We start from the raw sequence: 24392 nt of genomic DNA, 5'->3' as shown, positions 1-24392 counted from the left end.
AGGAAGCGTGGCTCCCGCTAGGCCGCGCGCCCAGACCAGAATCCAGCCACAGAGGGTGCTGGAGACAGCGGCGGCCAGAAGGGATCAGAGGACTCGCCATCCTTATGATCCAAGGAAGAACAAGGGCAGGGGCCAAGGACGCCCTCAACCAGCACGCCGGGAGTACAATCGCCCGCCTAAGCACAAGTTTGTCATGGGATTGGCGGACCTGATCGCCATTCCCAACATATCAGCTAGGTTGAAAGCGCCCGAGAAGGTGGGCGACAAGGTGCTGGGACCAAAGCCAGACGCCTGGTGTGAGTTTCACCAGGGCTTTGGCCACACCGTGGATTCGTGCTTGGCTTTAGGATACCAGCTCGACGATCTGGTTAAGAGCGGGTTCCTAAATGACTATTTGCTGGATAGAAGGACGGGGGGCGCGTCGAGCTCCCTACCAGCAGGTGGAGAGGCTCAGCAGCACGAGATGCCTACACACGGGGAAATCCACACCGTTGTAGGGGGTTTCTCAGGTGGTGGATGCACCGCATCACAGAGGAAGAGGTACGCGAGGTCTGTGATGACGGTGGATATGTTTGAAGACCACTCGCCGGATGTGGACATTACGTTCACCAAGCAAGACCTTCGGGACGTTATGCCTCATGACAACGATCCCATAGTCATCTCGTTGATCACAGCAGGAAGAAAGGTCCACAGGGTTCTGGTGGACCAAGGAAGCTCGGCGGACGTGATGTTCTGGCCGACTTTCGCGCAGTTGGAGCTACCCCTTTACCAGCTGAGACCCTATGGAGGGTGTTTGTATGGTTTCGCTGGCGACCAGGTGGAGGTCAGGGGGTACATTGAGTTGAGGACTACGTTTACAGATGAGGCGGGTTCGAGAACAGAGAAAATCAAATACCTTGTCGTGAACGCTCCTTCAGCATACAACATTCTGTTGGGAAGGCCCACGCTCAACAGGATAGGCGCTATACCGTCGACCCGGCACATGAAGGTGAAGTTGCCATCTATGGAGGGGGTGGTGATCACCATCAAATCCGACCAGAAAGAAGCGAAGAAGTGCTATGAGAATAGCCTGAAAAACAAAAGGTCTGTGAGTTACGTGACAACCACCCCGCCTCCTGGTGTGAAGCCCAGATCGACGGTGATAGAAGAGACCGCCGGAAGAGACGTGGAGATGGTGGATGCTGAGCTGGGAGAGGGGAACGCCGGTCTGGAGGAAGAAGAGGCGAGGAATCGCCCTGAGGAAGCGAGGGAGCTGGGAATCGCCAGGGCGGTGATCGCCAGAGAAACCAGGCCAAAACCCGTCGAGCAGTGGCTCGAGAGAGAGATCGGGGGAAAGATCTTCAAGCTGGGAAGATCCCTGGAGGTCGAGCTCCAGGACCAGATCGCTAAGGCGATAGAACGGCATCTGGATGCATTTGCATGGTCCGCTTCGGACATGCCCGGGATCGATCCCGACTTCTTGTGCCATCATTTGGCGATGGACAACTTGGTGAGACCAGTGCGGCAGAGGAGAAGAAAGTTCAACGAGGAGAGGAGGCAGGCGATCAGGGACGAAACACAGAAACTCCTCGCTGCAGGCCACATCTGGGAAGTCCAGTACCCTGAATGGCTGGCAAATGTCGTGCTGGTGAAGAAGAGTAATGGGAAATGGCGCATGTGCGTCGATTTCACTTATCTGAATAAGGCTTGTCCAAAGGACTCATATCCTTTACCAAGCATAGATGCCCTGGTGGATAATGCTGCAGGGTGCAAGTTGTTGAGTTTCCTGGATGCCTTCTCGGGGTATAACCAGATCAAGATGCATCCCATGGATGAAGAGAAGACTGCCTTCATGACCGAGAGATCGTGCTACTGCTACAAGGTGATGCCGTTTGGGCTGAAGAATGCGGGGGCCATGTACCAGAGGTTGATGGATCGAGTACTTGCACCAATGCTGGGAAGGAATGTGCAAGCGTATATGGATGACATGGTCGTGACCTCGCCAGAGAAAAGCAAGCACGTTGCGGACTTGGAGGAATTGTTCACTACGATCGCCAAGTTTAGGTTGAAGCTGAATCCGGAGAAGTGCATCTTCGGCGTGGAGGCTGGAAAGTTTTTGGGTTTCCTCTTAACTGAAAGAGGAATAGAGGCCAACCCGGATAAGTGTGCCGCCATCTTGGCGATGAGGAGCCCGACCACTGTGAAGGAAGTACAACAGCTTACAGGTCGGATGGCCGCCCTATCTCGCTTCGTGTCAGCTAGCGGAGAGAAGGGCCATCCCTATTTCTAGTGTTTAAGGCGCAATAACAAGTTTGCCTGGACGAAGGAGTGTGAGGAAGCCTTCGTCAAGCTTAAGGAGTATCTGGCGAGCCCGCCGGTTTTGTGCAAACCGCTGGTGGGAACCCCTCTCAGGTTGTATTTTGCTGTAACTGAGAGGGCGGTGAGTGCGGTGCTCGCCCAGGACCAAGATCAGGCTCAGAAGCCTATTTATTTTGTTAGTAAGGTGCTGCAGGGCCCCGAAACGAGATATCAGGCCCTGGAGAAGGCTGCGCTGGCTGTGGTATTTTCGGCGAGGAGGTTGCGTCACTATTTCCATAGCTTCACGATACTGGTGATGACCGATCTCCCCATCCAGAAGGTCTTGAAGAAGCCCGACGTTGCGGGAAGGATGGTGAAGTGGGCGGTAGAGCTGTCGGAGTTTGATATTAAGTATGAGCCCCGAGGTCCGATCAAGGGGCAGATCTTCGCAGATTTCGTGGTCGAGCTCTCGTCTGAAGCGACACGAGTTGAAGGGGATGACTTTCGTTGGGTGCTTTCAGTGGATGGATCGTCGAACCAGCAGGGTAGCGGTGCTGGAGTCATCTTGGAGGGACCCAACGGCGTGCTGATCGAATAATCTTTAAGGTTTGCCTTCAAGGCCAGCAACAATCAAGCAGAATATGAGGCGCTGATCGCCGGTATCTTGCTGGCTAAAGAGATGGGAGCCAGGGTGTTGATGGCAAAGAGTGACTCTGCTAGTCACGGGGCAAGTAACAGGCGAGTTCCAGGCTAAAGATCCACAAATGGCGGCTTACCTAGAGTATGTACAGGAATTGAAGAGTTCCTTTGCCTCCTTTGAAGTGGTGCATGTGCCCAGAGCAGAATGCCCGAGCTGACTTGCTAGCCAAGCTCGCCAGTTCGGGCAAGGGGGGTAGGTAGAGGACGGTGATTCAAGAAACTTTGAAGACGCCAAGAGCATTTGTGGCAGATCACCTGGTTCTTCAGATAAGCAAGTCGACGGAGAAAGCGGCGAGGAGTCACAGATCCCTGACTCAAGAGACCTTGAGATCGCCGAGAATAAGAGCATGTCGGGGAGAGAGGGTGAACATGACGCAGGTCTGCGCTACCCATGAGCCAGACACCTGGATAACACAGTACAAGCGGTGCCTGGCGGATGGCCTTCTCCCGCTGGATCCGACAGAGGCTAGGAAGATAAAGAAGAATTCTAGCAAGTTCACATTGATTGATGGCGAGTTGTACAGGTTTGGGTTCACTCACCCACTCCTGGAGTGCGTGCACGGAGAAAAATGTACGAGAATTATGGCAGAGCTCCATGAAGGGATATGCGGAAGCCACGTCGGGGGTCGAGCTCTGGCCGCAAGGACTCTCCGTGCAGGTTACTACTGGCCAACGATGAGAGAAGATTGCAAGAGGTATGCGCAGTGCTGCAAGCAATGCCAATAGCACGCCGATTGGCACAAGGCGCCTCCCGAGGAGTTGAAGTCGATTTACAGTCCTTGGCCGTTTCATACATGGGGAATCGACATCCTGGGACCATTCCCGCTGGCGATCAGGCAGATGAAGTACTTGGTGGTGGCAATTGAATATTTCACCAAGTGGATCGAAGCAGAACCAGTGGCCCAGATCACCGCACACAAGATCGAAGGTTTCGTGTGGAAGAACATTGTGTGCCGGTTTGGTGTGCCCAAACGCCTGGTGTCGGACAATGGGACTCAGTTTGCAAGTCACCTGTTGAAGAAGCTGTGCGAAGGGGTGGGAATTCAACAAGTGTTTGCATCCGTCGAGCACCCTCAGACGAATGGCCAAGTAGAGTCAGCCAATCGGGTGCTGCTGAGAGGGTTGAAGAGAAGGCTAGAGAAAGCCAAAGGAAGTTGGGCTGAGGAGGTACCCCGTATAGTCTGGGCGTACCACACCACCGAGCCGTCAGGAACCCATGAGACCCCGTTCAACTTGGTCTATGGGTGCGACGCAATGATTCCAGTGGAGATCCAGGAGAGCTCGCCGAGATTCCAGAACTTCGTGGAGGAAGACTCGAATGAGGAGAGAATGTTGAACCTGGATCTACTGGATGAGGTCAGGGAAGAGGCGAGATTAAAAGCTGAGGCGGTGAAGAGAAGGATTGAACGAAGGTATAACTCGAAGGTGATGCCGAGACAGTTCAGAGAAGGCGACCTGGTGATGAGGAAAGCCCACCAGTACGAGATGGAGAATAAGCTGTCGCCCAAGTGGACGGGACCGTTCAGAATAACCGAGGCGCTCGGGAACGGCGCCTACCGCTTAGAGACATTGGAAGGAGGGGCGATTCCTCGCACCTGGAACGCCACGCACCTCAAGGTATATTACAGTTAAGAACTTTGTAAGTAAAGACAAACACGAAGTTATATTACAATGTTTCTGTTAAAACAGTTTGAAGGGGGCACTCTTTTTTCCCTAAGGAGGGTTTTTAATGAGGCCACCCAATAAAGAAGAGTTTTCGAAGTTTAAAGCGTTTTAGATTGCATGCTTGTTGTTTTCCGAAAGTTTTGAAGAAAGACCTTGTCACTTATATGTGATTTAAGGCAAGTTAAAGATATATTGCATGCTTTCTAAAAAGTTTCTAAGTCCCCATCGTTTTTCGGCGATCGGAGGCACCAGTTAAAGTTAAAGTCCTCATCGTCTTTCGGCGATCGGAGGCACCAGTTAAAAGACCTCAACGCCCTCGCGCGTTTTGAGGCGAGATAAAGACCTCCTCGCCGTCGAGCGAGTGCAGGCGAGGAAGAGTGAAAAGTCCTCAGTGTTTCTGGGGGGGAAAAGATGTAACCCCTGGGGCAATGTAGAGGCACCAGCAAAAAGTCCTCAGTGTTTCTGGGGGAGAGGAGATGTAACCCCCGGGGCAATGTAGAGGCACGAGTTAAAGACCTTCTCGCCGATGAGCGAGTTCAGGCGAGTTAAAGACCTTCTCGCCTATGAGCGAGTTCAGGCAAGATAAAATCCTTCTCGTCTCGAACGAGTTCAGGTATGGTGTAAAGGGTGGAAGAAGTTTGGAGGGTGGCTAAGGTAGGTTCGAAGAGAACGCCTAGCCACCCGGTCTCTTGTTCTGAAGATCAGGGAGGCAGAGAAGGATCCGAAAGGCGCCTCTACCCCCGGATGAAGGAACAATGGCCAAGTTATGAAGCCAGGAGGAAGCTGATATCGCCAAGAGTCTTTGGCGACCAGGAGAAATTCAGGCAATGGCAAGAAAGTCAAAGACCTGTTTTGATGAAGCAGATCGGGTGAGCGGTGTCTTAAGCCATTAATTGAGGTGAAGTTCGTTTTTGAAGAGCAATTTTACGTTAAGGTTCATTGCCTTGAGATTACAAATTGTTAGAGTGATTGCTATTCGAAAGTCAGTGGTTCGAAGCAGTTAAGTATATAATCGCGCTTGCGGAATTGCTAAGTTAATTTCTTGAAGAAAATTGTGCAAGGAAAGATAAAGCAGACAGAGAAGTTACAAGAAGAATACAAAGACTTTATCATCAAGTAAACATCAGTTCCAGGTACATATACAGAAAAGGGGAAAGTCTATTACAATCTTATGTAAGGAGAAAGCATAAAAGTAGTCGATGGAGGGAATCAATCAGTCTTCAGCAGGAACAACCTTCCCGTCCACCACCTCGTTGTTAAGAGACACCATGGTAAGATCTAGATCGGGGTACAGGCAGGCGAACTGTTCCCGGGCGGCCTCGAATCCAGCAGCAAGAATCTGGGCAGAACTCAGGTCAAGTTCTTCGATCTGTTTCTTCAGCCCCTCGTTCTGCTGCTTCAGCTCTTCAGCTTGTTTCTTAAGTTCTTCAATGGTTTCCCGAGCTTGAAGAAGGTCTTCAGCAACCTTCTTGGATTCTGCCTGCACCTGGCCCAGTTCAGCGGCGATCTTCCCGTTTTCTTTGTTGGCTTCAGCGAGCTTGGCCACGGTGTCGTCTCTTTCTTTCTCCACCTTCCCCAAAAAGACCTCCCGATCGGCTGACCTTTTCTCGAGGTTCTTCACCTTGGCGGCGTCAGCTTTGATCAAGGCCTCCAGGTCAGCCACTTTGACGCGATAAGGTACTAGCTTGCTCTCCAGCTCAATCTTCTCTTGAGCCAAGAGCTGCACCTTATGGCGTAGATCGGTGGCCTCCTTGCGCGCCACCCGAAGCTCAGTGCTCATGGCATCTTCTACTCGGGAGTGCTCGATCTCGGCGAGTGTCAGATTGCAGGATAACCTCTCCGCCTCAATCCTTATGGTGCTATTCTCAGTTCGGAGTGCGAAGAGGTCATCCTGGAGCTTCCTGGTAGAACTCTCCACAGCTTTAGATATGATGGAGGGGAAATCCTCCGCCATCATCTTCAGTTTTGCTGAGAAGGGCTCCCATACCCTTTTGACCTCAAGGGAGAGGTTTGCTGGTGGAGGCACCAGGGGGGCTTGTTGTTGGTTCTCGCCGCCACCTTCCTGAGCTGGTTGTTCAATGAGTGCTTCTTGGCGTGGTGGCGACGTCAGGGATTCGGTGATGAGGATTGGGGAGTTGTGAGCACCCTCATCCCCGACTGGAGCAGCCCCTACGGTTGAAGCATTTGAAGGAGGATCCCCTCCCGCTGATACATAAGGCGTGGAGGCGCTCGGGGGGTTCTCCATGAAGTTGGCTTCGGCGGCCTCAACCACAGGAGGTGCAGACGCCAGTGGAATCGCTTGGACTGGCGAGGCGGGAGCTGGTGGAGGAAGCAATGTTGGAGGCGGAGCTGGTGTGGATGGCGGTGTTGATGTTGGAAGAGGAGGTGGAGCAGATGGTGAAGAAGGCGCCACCCTCTTCCTCTTGGTGACGAGGCCATCTTCAGTCGCCTCGTCGTCTTCTTCTTCTTCCTCATGAACCACTTGAGGGGCTTTCCTCTTTGGTTTCCTGAGGATAAGTTTCTTGCGCTGGTTGGCGGGCTGGGCCTCGGAGGAAGTTGGGCCTTTGGGTGGCGATCTGCCCTGTGCAGCGGCGATCTCCACCACTGAGTTTGGCACGGTCTGGGAACCCGATGCCAACCCATGGGCTCGGGCGAGCGCCCTCAGTTCAGCAAGTTTGCCCTGGCCCAACATACGATCTGCATAATGCAAAGATACATGGGTTAGCTCGGAGAGAAAAACAAACGCATAAGTCAGTATGCAGCAGAAAGCAGATCAGTGGTGCAGAAAATAAAACCAAAGTCTTGTGCACAGCGCACAAGACGCCCAGAAACAGTTGACAGAGATAATGTCAAAGTAAAGACTTAGACGTTGAGGTGAGTTCTAACCTATGCGAACTTCGAGTTGATCTTCGAAGAACTCGTAGGAGATGAGTGTAGTAGTGAGGAAAGTAATGTTGGCGTCTGCCACACTCTTCCAGAAGAAGCATAGGTCCTTGTCCAAAGCACCCATGCTATCAGGACTCCTTGGCCTCCTGAAGCTGCCTTTGGACTCTTTGTTCCCCTTGTTTACCCAATACAAGGGGAAACCGTCGAGCAGTGAGGCGTCCTTGTCGTTCGGGCGCACTTGGACAAACTTGCCCTTCCAGTCTTTGTAAGATTGCTGGAAGATAGAGAGGATTGACCTCCCAGCAATCCCATTAAGGCTCACCCACAGGTGATCTCCTGGGTGTTTGGCTTCGAAGAGGAAGAGAAAGACGTCCACTGACGCTGGCAGCCCCAGGTGGTCGCACATAATCTGGAACGCCCGCACGAACGCCCAGCTGTTGGGATGGAGCTGGGCGGCGGCGATGTCGAGCTCGGTAAGTAGCTCACTTTCAAAGCGAGTGAAGGGAAACCTAAGTTTCACCTTCTTGAACAGGGTGGTATATATGAAGCAGAACAACCCGCCGGTGTTCCCTTTGTCGTCGACGCACACTGGCAGGTCGGAGGGGCAAGGTAGCACCATCATCTTGTCGTCGTGCTCCTTGTGGAACGATAGGTGAGGCTCGTCCCCTTTCTTCAAACGAAGAACTGCCCCAGCAGAGTTTACAGAGGAGGTTTCCTTCAACAAGGTCGAGGTGGCCCAGGGGTATAATTTTTTGAAGTCTGGGGCAGGAACGGAGGCTCCTCCGGCGACAGGTGGAGTAGCCTGAGCCAGGTTAGAGCGGGAGGGTGCAAGCCTCTCAGCCTGGGAAGAAGAAGCACCAGGTGCTCGCGGTTGGTTGTGTGCTTGAGATGAGGGGTTTCGTGACGAGGGAGGAGGATTTGGGGTGATCTTTGAGCGAGCCATCTGCAAAGGAAGAAGAAAAGAAAAGGTGATCAGGGTTCGCAGAGGCTGACTCGATCGTGAAAGAGGGGTGAAAAACGAACGAACGAAGGTTCGTTGAACGAAGACGAAGCCCTAAGTTACAAGAAAGGAGAAATAGAAAAAAACAACCCACAACGTATGCACCAGACAGTTAAAGGATGATGCGAATCGGTTAAAATGCAGGAAAACCCAGCAGAAGAAGTAAAGGAAGTACCTTTTTGTGATCGGAAGAGTGATGAAGGAAGTTGGAGATTCAGGAGGTTGAAGAACGTCGAGAGCTTTTGCAGAAGAAAGTTGAAGAGTCTGAGAAAACGAAGAAGTGATGGAACAGTGAAGAGAAATGGGTTTAAGGGTTTTTTCGAATGGGTTTGGGAAGCGCAAACGTCAATTGAAGGTAACCGTTGATGAAGCCACGTGTCGAGCGATGGGAGGAGTGCTTGGTGGAGCGTCAGGAAAGCAGAAAGTACAACCGCTTGGAATTCTGTGCCAACGCCACGTAGATCGGTATTGACGTGACTCCTTTAGTCTTTTCGCTGGACAAGTCTTCGCTTAAGACTGGGGGGCTTGTGTACCGCCCTGGTAGTCGGAAGTGATGACGTGGCATCAAGCTACGGTATAGGCGTGTTGACGAGACGCCAGGTTGGCAGAAGGGAAGGAAGTCGGGGGGCTCGTGAAGTCGCCAATTATTAAGTTGGCGTGCTCCGATCTCCAGCACACCAGAACCGGCGGTCACCGAGTTAAAGATGAAGTCGCCAGATGTAAACTCAGGCGACCAAGTGATTAGAGATCGCCGGAGCAAGCACATCGCCGAAGATGAAGGTGGTGCAGATTATGAAGGCGGCCGGCGAGACCACAGGGAAGGTGTGTACGAAGGCACCCTAGCTCGCCAATCCAGTAGAGATCGCACTCCAGGACAGCTATGCACTGAGTAGTATCATGCATAAGTAACTTAGCCAAAGGAGAGTCAGAAGCAGCGCCCATGTCAAGGAGGCTCCAGATGATGGCACGTGTACGGCTGGATGCGAGCCACGTGTCCAGGTGTGTAACTGCCAGGAGAGAGAAAGTACCCAGGTATATAAGGGTTTCCCAACGAACTTCTGAGGTACGCACGTTCAGATTGTCTTCTTTACGCTTGCGAGTTCTTGAGTATACTGTGAGAGAGAACATTGCACGGTTCCTTGAGAGTTCTTGAGTGTTACTCTTAGTATTTGGTGGTTCCGTCACTAACTTGGGCGTTGGAGTGCGATCGGCCGTAGCGGCGCCGCTCTGTTCTTTTGCAGGTTCTTGAGGTGGATCGCGGCGAAGGACGGAGGTTGACGCCGCGCACACGTCGATCCAAGTTTGACGAGGCAAGCTTCAACGTTCTGGTCAACAGGCAGGAAGTGAATGGAAGTGAATGTTGTGTGTAAGTGAGACATAGTTGCAGTGTATTAATGTTAATTGGGTGGGTTTTACCATGATGTGGTGGTCATAAAAACCCTTATATTATAAGTGGGGACCCATGTTGATGGAGATCAAGCTCAAAAGAACATGGAGGCCACTCATCAAGCTCAAGAAGAGGTGGAGGCACAAATGGAGGACGCCCATGGAGGTCAAAGTCCACCTCAAAGGATTACAAGAAGCATGTTCAAAGCTTTGGGAGCTAGAGGACATTTATTTTCTCTTTTTGTAGTTTCTTTAGGTGCTTAGAGGGAAACTTTAGAAACCTCTTTTGTTATAGCATCTTTTAGGCTTTAGTTAGGAGCTTTAGGGGGGTGTATTAGTAGATAGGTGTAGGAGTAGAATAGGGGGTGCCAAAGTGAAGGAAATGATCACACCTTCCTTGCTTTGCAAATAGACGCCGGTTCTAGTTTGTTTTGGAGGGAATTTTGAATTGTTTTAGCTTTCGTTTTTCAGCACCTTAGGCTATAAATAGAGGTGCCTTCCTTGTAAAATTCATATTTGATTTTATCTAAAGAAACTATACTCAAAATTGGAGTGAGCATTTGGAGAGCTTTTGAGCCTTCTACTCTAGTCTTATCTTGAAGGACCATGGTTTCCTCAAGTGGCGGCTTGCACACTCATCTAGGAGCATCCATACTTCTAGTGGCGTGATCATCCAACCATTCTTCCATCTTCATGAGCATTCTCTTCTCCTTCCTTTCTTCTTCTTCAATTGTTCATGTTGCTTTGTGTTTTGAGTTGTTTTTAGTTTCGGTTCTTCCAATTTCCAGCACCTATATTCTGTTTTGTTTCTTAATTCTGTTCGGTACAATTGATTGTGGTTTAATTCTGTTCGGTCTTTTCTTTTTAAATTCCTTTGTTGATTCAATTTGACAATATTTGGTTCATCCAAATGAGTTTGGGATTTGGAACTTGTTATTGGTGAGTTCTTGACTTAGAACCATGATCCAACTCTAGAAAAGTGCCTCTATATTTTCCAGCTCAAGGTGATTCCTAAAAATGTCAAGAATCTTGTTCTATGTGGCTATTGGAATCACATCACATGTGTTAATAAGTGGGGACCCAAGAACAAGTCTCTGCATGGTCATTGTTTTAAAATATTTTTTTGTATTGCTGTAAATGGAAGTGAATGTTGTGTGTAAGTGAGACATAGTTTTCGGTTTTTTGGCTGAAATAGGGTTCAGATGGGAGTCCAGGGATCTCTTTGGAGGTTCGGGCCATTCATTGGTCAAAGACTACCTCAAATTTTTGGTTTTTTTATGTATGTTGGGACCCCTTTCATTTTATGTGGGGACCTATCTTGTACTTTTTGCACACTCATTTGGTCCTCCACCTGAGTGATTAGTTTTGGGTTTTTTGGCTGCACACATGGTTCAGATGGGAGTCTAGGGACCTCATTGGAGGTTCAGGCCATTCATTGGTGAAACACTACCTTAAATTCTGGTGTTTTAATGTAAGTGGGGACCCCTTTGATTTTAATTGGGGACCTATGTTCAACTTTTTGCACACTCATTTCGCCCTCCAAGTGAGTGATTAGTTTTGGGTTTTTTGGATGCAAACATGTTTCACATGGGAGTCCAGGGACCTCATTGGAGGTTCAGACTATTCATTCGTGAAAGACTACCTCAAATTATGGTGTTTTAATGTAAGTGGTGACCCCTTTGATTTTAACTGGGGACCTATGTTCAATTTCTTGCACTGTCATTTTGTCCTGCAAGTGACAGATTAATATTGGGTTTTCTGGATGCAAAGAGGGTTCACATGGGAGTCCAAGGACCTCATTGGAGGTTCAGCCCATTCATTGGTGAAAGACTATATAACTTTTGGGTTTTTTGGATGCAAACAGGGTTGACAATATAATTGCCACCATTCAGTACAAAGTTGAATAATAAAAACAATACTACATAATTAATCAATAACAATACTATTAATGAATAACAAAATTAATCCACTTACACATTCAGAGTTTTCACAATAATTACTCCTGAACAAAATTATTGGTGCAATACTACAAATTACAATGGTTTCAACAATGTCAATAAAGCATAAATCCACTAACTTAAAAACAGAAAGCACCTAAAAACATATCCATTAATGAAGCATCAGCTTTTGGGTTTTTTTGGCTTCCTCCTTGAATATGTGCTCCAAGGTGTTTTCAAAACAGCACCCTTGAAACGTTTCCTCGGTTCACCGTTCATTTTAGGAAACATTCTCACTTCTTCATTTGGTTGGACTTCATCTACATGTAATTGTTTATCTTCATCTACATCTTCATGACTGCTTTCTGCCTTTTTCAAGTATGTGCAATCCATTGCAAGAGGTTCAACTTCAACTACTTCTGACTGAGTATCACGACGAAGACAATTTCTCCGTGCAATTAACTCAACTATGTCATTCACCTCTTTCTCCGTACTTGTGATTAATACTTCCTGCTCCTCAGATTTCCGCATCAGTTCAAGAACTTTCACCCTCATTGCACGGACTTCGTCCTTTGTTGGTTTCTTCTTCGTAATTCGACACCCAATTTGGTCAAAAGCTTCTTCAACAAATTTACTGCAAAGTTTTTCATTGGAAGCACATAACTCAAGAAGAACCTATTTGTTGACATATATAATTCCAAAATTAATTATCTACATTCAAAACAACATTAATGTAATACAAAGTACAAAAAAAAAACATACCTTATTCTTACGCAAACCACGTCCAAGTTCATGGTCACCAACTCTAACATCCAACCAATGCATGATACGACATTATTACAAACATTTACCAATAACAAAAATGTTTCATATTACCTACAAGAGGTAAACGCAACCATCCACATGGATATACGACATATTTCTCCGCGTAATCCATTTTGAAGTTGAACACAAACTATCAACCAAAATTTCATACACTAAACCCCCAATTGTACATATCAAGTTTGTCTAAATCATCAACAAGGTTAAACAACCCATCATGAACTAAACCCAATCTACTAGGGAGAATAAACTCCGACAAACCTAACAAGATATACAACTTACAAAAGTTCTCTGAGGAAATATCATTCCCAAGTTTCAAAATAACAGAATATATCATTTCCACAGTTACATGACCTTCTTCAAAAAAACTCCTTATGTGAGATATAATACTAAGTTTCCTTAAATCAATTTTTCTACCACCTACTCTAAGACCTACACCTAAACACACATCTACCAAACTAAACGACACAAATTGATACTGAATTGAAAAACTTTGCTTCCTCTCCACCCAAGAACTACATAACTTACTTAAAAGTCCACGGCTCAATTTGATGTCCTCACGAACAAACAAAAGTCATCCAAATGGGGTGGACTGTATAATACTCTTTTGTTGCAAACTTATAACCATGTTCACAACAGCCAAACGCTTTGACCTGCAATTATGCCTAAACACCTATATATCAAAATCAAATACAAATACACTATAATAATTAAAATATATGATACCCCAAACAATTCCTCCTTTAGGACTTTGCAAACAACACACAAAAATGACTATCATAATCCTAACTTTGGTTGATTTAAAATTAAGAAAAAATAATTTGTGTGAATGTTTCGTGTTCAGAACCAAACCAACATACACTTCTTCTAATAAAGTTTTCTCCATACAAAGAGGAATCATATCTCTATTTCAATGCCGCTAGTAACAAATTATTTGTAAAAGATTGTCAGGAGGTTACTACAGAATGGATGTTATCAATTTTAAATATTGGAAGAAGAGTTAAGGATCACAATTACTATACACTACAATTTAATTCCAAGCAATTAGTAAGCAGTATCATCAGAAAAGTGGCATCAATTGGCACTTGTCTTCAGCTCATCAAACAGGGCAACATACACTTACAAATGGGAGCAATCAAGCCAATAAAAAAATCCCAATAGACAAGGTTTTGAGACACGGATTATTGACACAATTCATCTCTCAAAATAGAAATATTTTCTTAGGTTTTAATATATCCTTTTAACCAGACTACCTTTCATTTTAGATGATGATATCTTAACACCAGATACACATAGCAAAACATATACTTCACACTCCAATAAACTAATATTTTAATCTTAATCATATTTTTTTTTAATTTAAAATATTATTATATTATTATAATAATTTATCAATGTATGGGTGTTTTAATTTTTTTTGTTAAAGAAATCTTTTCCTTATTGCAGACACAAATCATGGTTTGATAGCACTTTCTCATATCTTTCAAGATTAAACCATGCAACTTCTGAATTCTTATAAGCTGTAATCCTCATTCTTCACCTTGAAAACAATGTCAACTCGTTTTTCATTAAAATTATACTTATATACTCTGTGTTTACTCTTAACTAAATATACCTTTGACTCCAAAGCATATTTCGTTCACAAAGCATCTACTGCTTACTTAATCTTAGATGTACTAAATAAAGTATGTCCGACACTAAGGGCATGACTTAAACTTGGACTTTGATACAAAACAGTTACTGCTCTTATTGTGTTTTGCCATTAGTTTATCATAACAGTACAATTTGGCGTGTGTTTTGTCCACACTCTACCATTTTACAGATGAAACATAAACTTCAAAACCAGTCCCAAATTCTCATACCACAAAACAATGAAATCCAAATGCATTTAAACTTTAAAACTCAAAAACCACACACCAAAAAAACAAACGAAATTACACTGCACTCAATGCTAAAAAACAGAAAGCAAAGCAATAAACAAATAACTCCGTACCAAAGCCCTAAACAGAAAGCAAAATACATACCTCAAAATGGAAATCGCACTCTTAAACGAAAGCCCTAAACACCTCAAGATGGCAACACACCTCTCTTATGCTTCCTTCTCCCTTCAAAAACCTCCGCAATCGAAAATGCCCCAATCGAAAACCCTAATCCTTCCAAATCTTGCTCCTGCTTTCGTTGAACGGCACACACAGAATCGCACGTCTTCGTTCGCAACCAACAACCCTCAAACGCAAATGGTCTCCCTTTAAAATGCACCTTTCAAACGTTCTTCATTTCAGAAATGCACTCTTCAAATGCAATTTTCGTTTCAATTTTTCCACCTCAGCAACTGGGACCCACGCACTATTTGTTTAATATTAGAAGCGCCACGTTAGAGGGATGTATTCTGGAGCAACGCAAATGGAGGTGTCTAAATATCAATACTCTATAAATATATAATTGATAGTTGTCATTCAATAGTCAAATTTAAAATATTCCAGCGTAGACCGTCTAATGAGGTGATAAATCATCTAACGCTAAAGAGATGATAATATAGACAAGGTCATGTGACCCCAAGTCGTCTCCCAATGAATCCAGTGAAGACAGTATTCAAACTTATCTACAATGAGAATTAGCAATAACAATAAAGGAAAGGGGGGTTGTGATTGTTGAACAGTAAAATATAAAATATGATTAAAACAATAGAGAACGCATGTTGAATCCCAAGTTTATTCACCACGACTTCCTCATTGGTTTTCTTAAGATTATCATCCTTAAATTCTCACGCATATGTCAAACTTAATCAAGCAAGCGTAAATTAAATTCAACAAATCTTATAAGCAAGGAAGTGTTTACTGATGTATTTAGTATCTCACTAGTTTCAAGTCTTTACTTGTGAGATTTTATCTTCCACCTCTCGAACTTAGGGAACAAGAGATTCACTAGAACTAAGTGAACTAATTAAGAAATCTAAATAAAGAAAATAATTGAATTTTCAACAAGTGTTAAAAAACAATTCCTTTGATAGAAACTTGATTTCAAAAAGATAAAACAAAATAAAGCATAATCTGCTATAGAAAATTGAAGAACAAAATTTTATTAAAACAAACCCTATCAATTGGAAATCACAAGGTAATTAACCGGAAAGGTTGTAGCCTTCCATGTGAAGGAAAAAAAAGAAAGAAAAATACAAAAAAGAAATTAAACTAGGTTTAGAGAAGATTTTCTTGAACAATATTTTTGAAGGAAATTTTCTTTGTTTTTTATGCTTTTATCTGGAGGTTTTCAATTTTAGAAATTTGAGAGAATATTCATGTACAAGACTTGCTTCCAATTATTTTTTTGAGATATTTGCAGATTTAATTCTCTAATTGTTTATCTCAGATTTTTTTTCCTGTTTTGATTCAAAGAACAACTTCGACTTTCACATGATTTGGCTCACTCGTAGTAGTAGACACTTCTATCAAATCGTCTAATAAGACGCTTCTATCAGATCGTATGGTTAGACGCTTCTACTAGACAAACCATCAAATCATTTGGTCTAAGAAATTTAAGACCGTCTTCTGTGACTAAAACAAAAGATTAACATAAATAACAATTAAGGCCAAAACAAACCCAATTAGATGAATCTCAATTAGAATAATGGGTTTATTTCATGATTACAATCCAAGAATCTATGATTAAAGCTTTAAAGTGTTAAAGAAATTATGTTCATCAATAGTCCCACGCATGAGTTGGCTATTGTTGGTGTGAGGGGGTGTGTTGGAATCCCACATTAAATAGAGATAAGACCAATTTATAGTATATAAGTGAGTGCAAACCTCATCTTACAAGCCAATTTTTAAGGTTGAATTAGGCTTAAAGTCTACTTCTTAAGGTGAATATTTCTCTTTATACAAACCTAGTTTGTTTAGCAAAGAATGTCTGAATTCTAAAAAATACTTAATGTCTTAGGGAAGAATGTTTATCGCCCAAACAATACTTTGTATTAGCCAAGAGTGGCCGAGTTGCAAGCATACACAATGGGTTAGCTAGGATTTGTCGAGTTCAAAAGAAAATACTTGTATTAGCCACGAGTGGTTGTGTTACAAAAAATACTTGGGATGTTATGTTGAGACCCAAACGGTTTAAGACCGTATAGACGTTCTACATATCTCAAGATGATTTAATGACTTGTAAAGCTTATATGAATGTTCAAATGATAAAAAAAATTCTAAGTGTTTATATATATTTTATATGAATTATTAATGATCTTATGAACATTCTAACCAATGTTTTGTACAATTGTAAAGGATATAAAAAGATTGCAATAGACTAATGCAATATGTGTTTTTTCTTTAAATATGGTTAAATCTTTAATAAGTTGAAATCGAAATGTTCAAAGGACATTTCTATAATATTTACTTAATAAAAAATGTTACCAACGAATATATTATCTAGTCTTCAAACTAATGTAAAAATATCTTATACAATTAATGGTATAGAAATGATTTTATAAAGAAATAAAAGAACTTAATTGATTAATATATGTGCAATTAAATGGTAAATATTTTGCATGCATTTGAATTATTTCATTTGATAGAATTAAAGTAATAGCATAATAAAGATCTGATGAAACCCTGACTGATAGAGTATCCATTGAGCTGGCTCAACCTTCTAGAAGGATGATCAGGAGCATGACACGGGACTCAGAACTAGGTCAGACTCAGTCCACAACCAGTGACTCAGAGCCCATTATGCCTTTGAAAATTACCAAGACCATAGCACAAATTATGGACCTAAGCACCAGTTATTTTTCCTGCTTTGTATTTCGGTAGAATAAGATTTAAATAGCATAAATTGGGCTTGTGTCAAACCCGCATTTCAACCTAGCTTCTAGAAGTACCTTCCCATGTGTCGTCCCCACATTTTTATCCTAGTTTCTAGAAGACACTCTCCATGTGTAACACATTCACGCCCTCCCCATGTGTTCCTCTTGCTCCATAAGGTACATTAAGTTATAAATATAGTGCCTTGCCCTCTTGTAAATCACATTGAATTTTGGGTAAAAAAACTCCACTTGAGTGAATTTATGAGTGTTCTAAATTTCCTCCAAGTCTTATCTTGATAGAGAATTCTGCAAGTGGTGACTCCCTTCCTCACTCATCTTGGAGCTCTCCTCTCCCAAATGGCGTGATTCCCCCCACCTTTCCACCTCCATGAACATTTCATCCGTCTAAGATCCCTTCTCTTTTATCTCTTTCAATCATCTTCCATTTTTCTGCAAATTCTCTATCAATTCTTATGTTTAATTTCATGTTCATTAATTTATAGAGTGTGTCTTTTTCACTTTGCTCTTTGAAGAGAACCTTCATACTTACTTAACCACTTGGTTAAGTTCGTGTCCAGTGGTAATCTTCACTGAATTATCACCTTATCTTACTAATAAAAAATCCTAATCCAAGTGCAACCTATAAAAACATGTGTAATTGCAAATCAACTCATATCAAGATCACATTAGAAGTTTCCTTTAAAAAACGTCTATAACAATAAAGATGAATATATGCATAGAAGATTTATGCACAGGATCATGCCTTGTGTTTTAGAACATCAATAGTCTTCTTCATGAAGTTATGTAAAGTGAACAAAGACGAAGAAAAACACATACATATGCTACAAGCCGTTTCAATCTTCTTTGCTATTAGTAAGATATAGAGTTACAAAAGTTCTTATAGTTCTATCAGCTTTTGAATGTCCATTTTTGGATTGTGAGAAAACCATTGTAAATTCACCACTATGTGAAGTGATACACATGTGAGCTTTACTTGTGCTCTCTTTTAAAGTGTTTTCTTTGTTTCTTTAAGAGTTCTCAATCTCAAGGGGAGATTGAGAAGGAAAATCTAAGGAGGTTGGTTTACTCGTTGTATCCTAAAAAGGTTGGTGTACTGTGTTTAATTAAGGTGTTGCCTTGATTAGTGAAATATCTTAAGTAGTTTGCTTGAGAGGATTAGACACAACCTGGATTTTGGTTGAACTAGTATAAAATCTTTGTGTTGTTCTTTCTATGCTCTTTTCGTACGATCTTGTTGTTTGACAAGATGATCTTTAGAAGATTTGTTGTTTTTTCACTATGAATTGAATCTTAAGGCTCCACTCAACCCACGTCCTTCAAGAGTCAGTTGTTCCTACATGTTAGCCAGGAAATGTTGCATTCCAAATAATACTCGATTTGTAACTTGTAACAATAGTCTACATAGTAAAACTCAATCAGTTCATTGAGAATTGCATGTAGTCTACGCTATCAGATGAACTAGTATAAAATCATAGAGTAAATCTTTCTTTTTGTTATCTTTGTTCATTACATACTATGATATTGCCTTAACAAAAGAAACAAAAAATTTTAGAAAATTTTGTTTTAATTGTGTATCAAACTAAAATTATTGTCTATTTGTTTACATTATGAGATGATATAATGATTTTTTTTTAAAAGTATTAAAACACAACTCAACTCCCCCTCCTCCTCTTTTTGTATTCTAGCTTTTTTTTATATAGGTGATCAATTTTCAACACTAAATTACCCTACTTTCGCATAAGTGGACCAATTTCTTTTAGTTGTTTTCTTTTGATCCAAATATATATTTTAAAACATGATAACTTTTAAATGTTAAATCCAAATATATTAGTACAAAATGAATCATATTTCAATTTACACCTAACAGAAAAAGTGACAACAAAACAAAGGACGAAGGAAAAAAATGACTTCTTTACCACATGAAACTTTTGAAAAGTCAGAATCTCCTACACTGATGAATAACTATTACCAAATCAATTTATCCAAGGAACAACCTTTCACATTAATCCATTAGTCCAATCAAGATTACACTTTTATGTTATATTACTTATGTCCTTGTCAATACTCTTTGGTAAATCTGATGTTACTCTTTCATCAGGCTGACTATCAGAGTAAATGGACTCAGTGAAGCCAGGATTAGTATCATCACGTCTATATGTTTCATTTTTATAAAATGAAGGCCTTGGAGGCAATTCAATGCTTTCAATCATCCCTTCAAGCATCTCTATCACCTTATTCATTGAAGGACGATCACTTGGATTTAATTGAATACACCAAAGTGCTACCAAGAACATCTTTTGCACTAGAATATTGTCATCTTCTGAAGCATCTCTTATGTCAATATTTTTATCTTCTTGAAATTGATCATAAATCCAAAAGGGAAAGTAATGTTGACTTGAGTTCTCTGCTTGAGGATTTGAGTTCCTCCTCTTACTTGCCATTTCCATTAAAAGCATTCCAAAACTATATACATCAGCTTTATAAGATACCCCACCCATATTTTTGTAAAACAACTCTGGAGCCATATAACCCAATGTTCCTCTTGGTGCAGTGATATTGACAACGCCATCAATTGTAGCATGTAGCTTTGCAAGTCCAAAGTCTGAAACCTTCGGAACAAAATTATCATCTAAAAGAATATTATGAGGCTTGATATCAAAATGCAGAATTTGCATATCACAACCTTGATGTAAATATGCAATCCCACCTGCTATTCCAATAGATATTTCATATATTTTCTCATAGCTTAAAGGGGTACTTTCTTCTTTGGAGAAAATGTATTTATCTAATGATCCATTTGACATAAATTCATAAACCAAAGCACGCTTTTTTCCATCAACACAATATCCAATAAGACGCACCACATTTACATGATGTATTCTTCCAATGGTAGCTACTTCATTCATGAAATCTTGTCCATTATCATTGGATTTGGTCAACATCTTTACTGCTACATCCAACCCACTTCGGAGTTTTCCTTTATATACAACACCAAAGCCTCCTTGACCCAATTTCACTCTAAAACCTCCAGTCATTTTTTTAATTTCTTTGTATTCGTACCTAATGGGATTTAGATGGCTATCTAGCAAGAAATTTTCAATATTTTCATATATTGAAAAATGTCTTCGTCTCCATTTGTAGATGAATAGCAGAAGAATAAGTACAACTCCAAACAGATATCTGGCAACCAAAAATATTGGTATAATATTTCGTCCTATGAATATTCCTCCATCAAAAAATTGCAGTCCAACTGCGTTGTCCAATTGTTTCGTGCTGAATGTTATTCTGCTACCTATTCCTACAAAGATATAGAAACATACTTGGGTCTGATTCATAACATCGTTCAATAACATAAACTAATGAAAATTGTTGTATGGTGTAAATTCAATTTCAAGAAAACACAGAGAAGGATCTTACCAAAAATAACGCCTCTAAGATAAGCTGCAATAAAAATATAAAAGATCGTGTTAATAAAAAAATGACATACGTAATTTAAAAATAACTTTAAAAACAAAAGAGTTGAGTATTTGACTTGAGAAAGAGAAGTAAAAGAACTATAATTCTAATTCTATCTAATGCAAGTTACAGAATATTTCTCCTCATAACCATAATGAAATAGTAAAAAGGTTTGAATTTCGGATACAGGGTATGTTTAAGTAAAATTTTCATCATTAAGAAATTAAGAATAAAAATATAGAATAAAATTATGCAAATTAAAAATAATTTACATCTTTTAAAGAAATTAATATAAGTGAGATTTTTTATTTAAATTAAATTTGTTTGAGTTTATGAATATATATATATATATATATATATATTATGTATATATGTGTATATTATATGTATATATGTGTATATTATATGTGTATATTATATGTATATATGTGTATATTATACTATTAACTACAAAGACCAAAATATTATTTATATAAAATTTGAATGGCTAAAGTTTGACATATATAATTACTTTTTCATTGATGAAGAATCTGATAAATACTTATTAAATTAGAAAAATTAACAAAATAGAAATATGAAAAAAAGAATAAAGACAGAAATAATTACTTACCTCGAATATAGCCAAAAATCTGTTGCCAAGGTTCTGAAACACGGAAAACAATAGAGTTAATATGCAATTTTGAAAATTAACGAACAAAATTTATATAGAGAAACAATTAATCGCCTATTTGTGTAAGTAAACATGAGAATCCTAAGAAAATTCACACGAAAACCTGTAATGATGCACGTGATTAAGGATGGTCCAATAAAGGTATTAAATATTTAAAAAACAGTTATGTCTAATTTCCAATAAGGCGAGCTTTAATTTGCATCTGTTAAGTATTTTAATAAATTTATTAACTTTTATATTAGTTACGTTCAAATTTATTTTTATTATAATTTGAAATTGTTCTAAGTGTATAATCTCAAATTAGTAACTTTAAAATTAAAAAATTACAAAAAAAAGTGGAACAATATACATTTGAAATCTAAAATATTGGTAGATTTTTCTGTTCATGCTTAATATTTTTTTTTATTGTTGTATTAATTGTGTTCATGAAAAGATTCACCATTTTGATAAAAAAACATAGGATAATAGAAAAATTCAAAAACATTTCAGAATCCATTTACCAGGGAAAGAAAAGGACCAGATAAAATATTTGCGCGCGCGCGCACATATATATATATATATATATATATATATATATATATATATATATATATATATATATATATATTTAAACCACCTAAATAAGTTTAAGTTATAAAATTAAAACTCACAATGATACTCAACTTCACTTTTCACATACATTATGATAGATTTATAGGTTAATACATTAAAAAATATTACGAGAAGACAAAAAGGATTTTTCACAAAATGTAACAAATTTTATTTTAAAAATTGAATTATGATAAAAAAAATCTATTTTATAAACTTTTTATGACAAATTTTGTGATGAGCATATTTTCTCTTTAAACACAACATAGGATTTTGTAACGTCAGATATTAAATTCCAAAATTATACACCAAACAATTTCAAACAATATAAATATATATAGAGAGAAATAAGTGACAACTTTTATGACAATACAACATAAATATAAATTTGTAAGTCGGAAAGAGTAAAATGTAAAAAAGAAGAAGATAATAAACATAAAACATACACATCCATGTAAAAGCTCTATGATAAATTAATTATTTTTCTATAATATTTAATTAATAATTAATAAACAATATAAAAAGTTTGACTAATCTACATGGACTGACAAACTCAAGTATATTTTGTCATGCATACTAATAATATGAAATAAAAGGATAGAGAAAGTGGATAATACCGCATTTATCGGTAGTTTGGTAGGCGTAATGGCAGTAATGCTTCTCACACTCAACTTCTCCCTTGGATTCATTTATCACCTTACAATCGGTTCCCCTTCCACATCGATCCTCGCAAATAACAGGCAACCACGACAACCGAATTCCCTCACTTATCACGCCACGGATCTCATCGTAACTAACATTCTCCTTCGGTGTCCAATCAACCACTGTAGCCACCATTAGAACGCACCCAACCTTTATGTCCTTTACCCGCCACTCATACAGCGATGGCTCCAAAACAGCGTACACGTGCCCTCCGCTGCCACATTCACCTCTGCCCACCTCAACATACCGTGGATCGTCACTCACAGGATTCACGCAGTTGAAGTACCCTATTCTGAAAGTATCCCAGGGTTCCCAAGTGAACGGCTGCGATCCGAAATCGTCCGGGCCAACCAGGCCCGTGGGCCTGAAATTACTGTCCGTTAAGAAATTGCGAGGGATGAAGGAGCAATTAGCCCCCTCCTCCTCTCGACCCGGGTCACTCACAACGACTTTGTATCGCTCGTAGTCGATATCTCGTACATGGTATTTTGCCGAGAACAAGGTTAAGAGAGTGGCGTTGTTAACGCAGTCTAACTCATACCTTGGGTCGCCGCATCGGTTTGGGTCGCCTTTTAGGCGAAATGGGTATGATATGTTGCGAATTTGGCCACATGATGAAGGAGGACACGGTGGTTGCCGCTTAGCGATACAGTAATCTGGTTGGAATAGAAGAATAATTGTAGCCATTATTGACACCAGAGTGCGTGCAGAGCAAGAACACCTATTCCAGCCTTCATTTTCCATCCTTCAAAATGTTTCCATCAAAACTGTTCTCCCTTCTTGCTCTAATTATTCCCTCTCATCTTGAATTCAAAAGTGCCGCAACCTTCATCCACTTTTCTCCTTGTTCACACTTTCTCTTTACTCTTTCCCACACCACACCACATCTACCAAAACTAATTTCCAAAGTACTCTGATGAAAACGTGTTGGGAATTAATGTTTACGATTTTAATTTACATATAATTCATTTGAAGTTATTAATTATATTTTAATTTAAATAATATAAAAAAATGAGTACACAATTAAAAAATATTATATATGTTTTTAGAAATAAATTAATAAATTATGATTGCAATATTTTTAATGCAATTAATGGATTTTTTTATAAAGGAATATATTAGAAAACTATAATTATATATTTCTAAACATACGTTTTCATTGACCTATTTTTTCTACATAATAAATGGAATTAAATAAACAAATCTCTCAATAAATGATATGGAAAGATAATGATTAAGTTAAATGTTCTTTCTAAAACCATCTATTTCACGAGTTTATCTTTTGATGGGGTTGACCTAAAATCATGCTATTTTTGACACCGTGTGTTATTCGCAATTCCAACAAATCGTCTCAGTACCACAATCTTGACTACGGCCGCGTGCCCTTTATCACATTATATAGAAGAAAACTTATAAACAGTGGCAGTTGTTGTTATGAAACAGTGAATAAATTGTATATTATTAATACGAAACTCTAAATATGATTAAAAA

The 24392-nt window shown here is 40.6% G+C and overlaps 2 protein-coding genes across 2 annotated transcripts; both read right to left on the bottom strand.

Moving 5' to 3' along the window:
* Positions 1-11839: 11839 nt before the first annotated feature.
* On the bottom strand, positions 11840-13364 carry LOC137815446 (uncharacterized). Its single transcript, XM_068618574.1, has 2 exons — positions 12613-13364; positions 11840-12525 (listed from the first exon to the last, which is right to left on the bottom strand). Exons 1-2 carry the CDS (start codon positions 12673-12675, stop codon positions 12034-12036), a joined length of 555 nt encoding a protein of 184 aa, XP_068474675.1. The 5' UTR covers positions 12676-13364; the 3' UTR covers positions 11840-12033.
* A 6098-nt stretch (positions 13365-19462) lies between these two features.
* LOC137813558 (LEAF RUST 10 DISEASE-RESISTANCE LOCUS RECEPTOR-LIKE PROTEIN KINASE-like 2.1) lies at positions 19463-23877 on the bottom strand. The gene is made up of 4 exons (XM_068615888.1): positions 22817-23877; positions 21552-21584; positions 20903-20926; positions 19463-20783 (listed from the first exon to the last, which is right to left on the bottom strand). Exons 1-4 carry the CDS (start codon positions 23643-23645, stop codon positions 19519-19521), a joined length of 2151 nt encoding a protein of 716 aa, XP_068471989.1. The 5' UTR covers positions 23646-23877; the 3' UTR covers positions 19463-19518.
* Positions 23878-24392: the final 515 nt, after the last annotated feature.

The sequence above is a fragment of the Phaseolus vulgaris genome, chromosome 1 (genome assembly GCF_000499845.2).
Source record: "Phaseolus vulgaris cultivar G19833 chromosome 1, P. vulgaris v2.0, whole genome shotgun sequence".
Lineage (NCBI taxonomy): Eukaryota > Viridiplantae > Streptophyta > Magnoliopsida > Fabales > Fabaceae > Phaseolus > Phaseolus vulgaris.
Note: the sequence above shows the minus strand (reverse complement) of the source record. Positions and strands in the feature narration are given on the sequence as shown.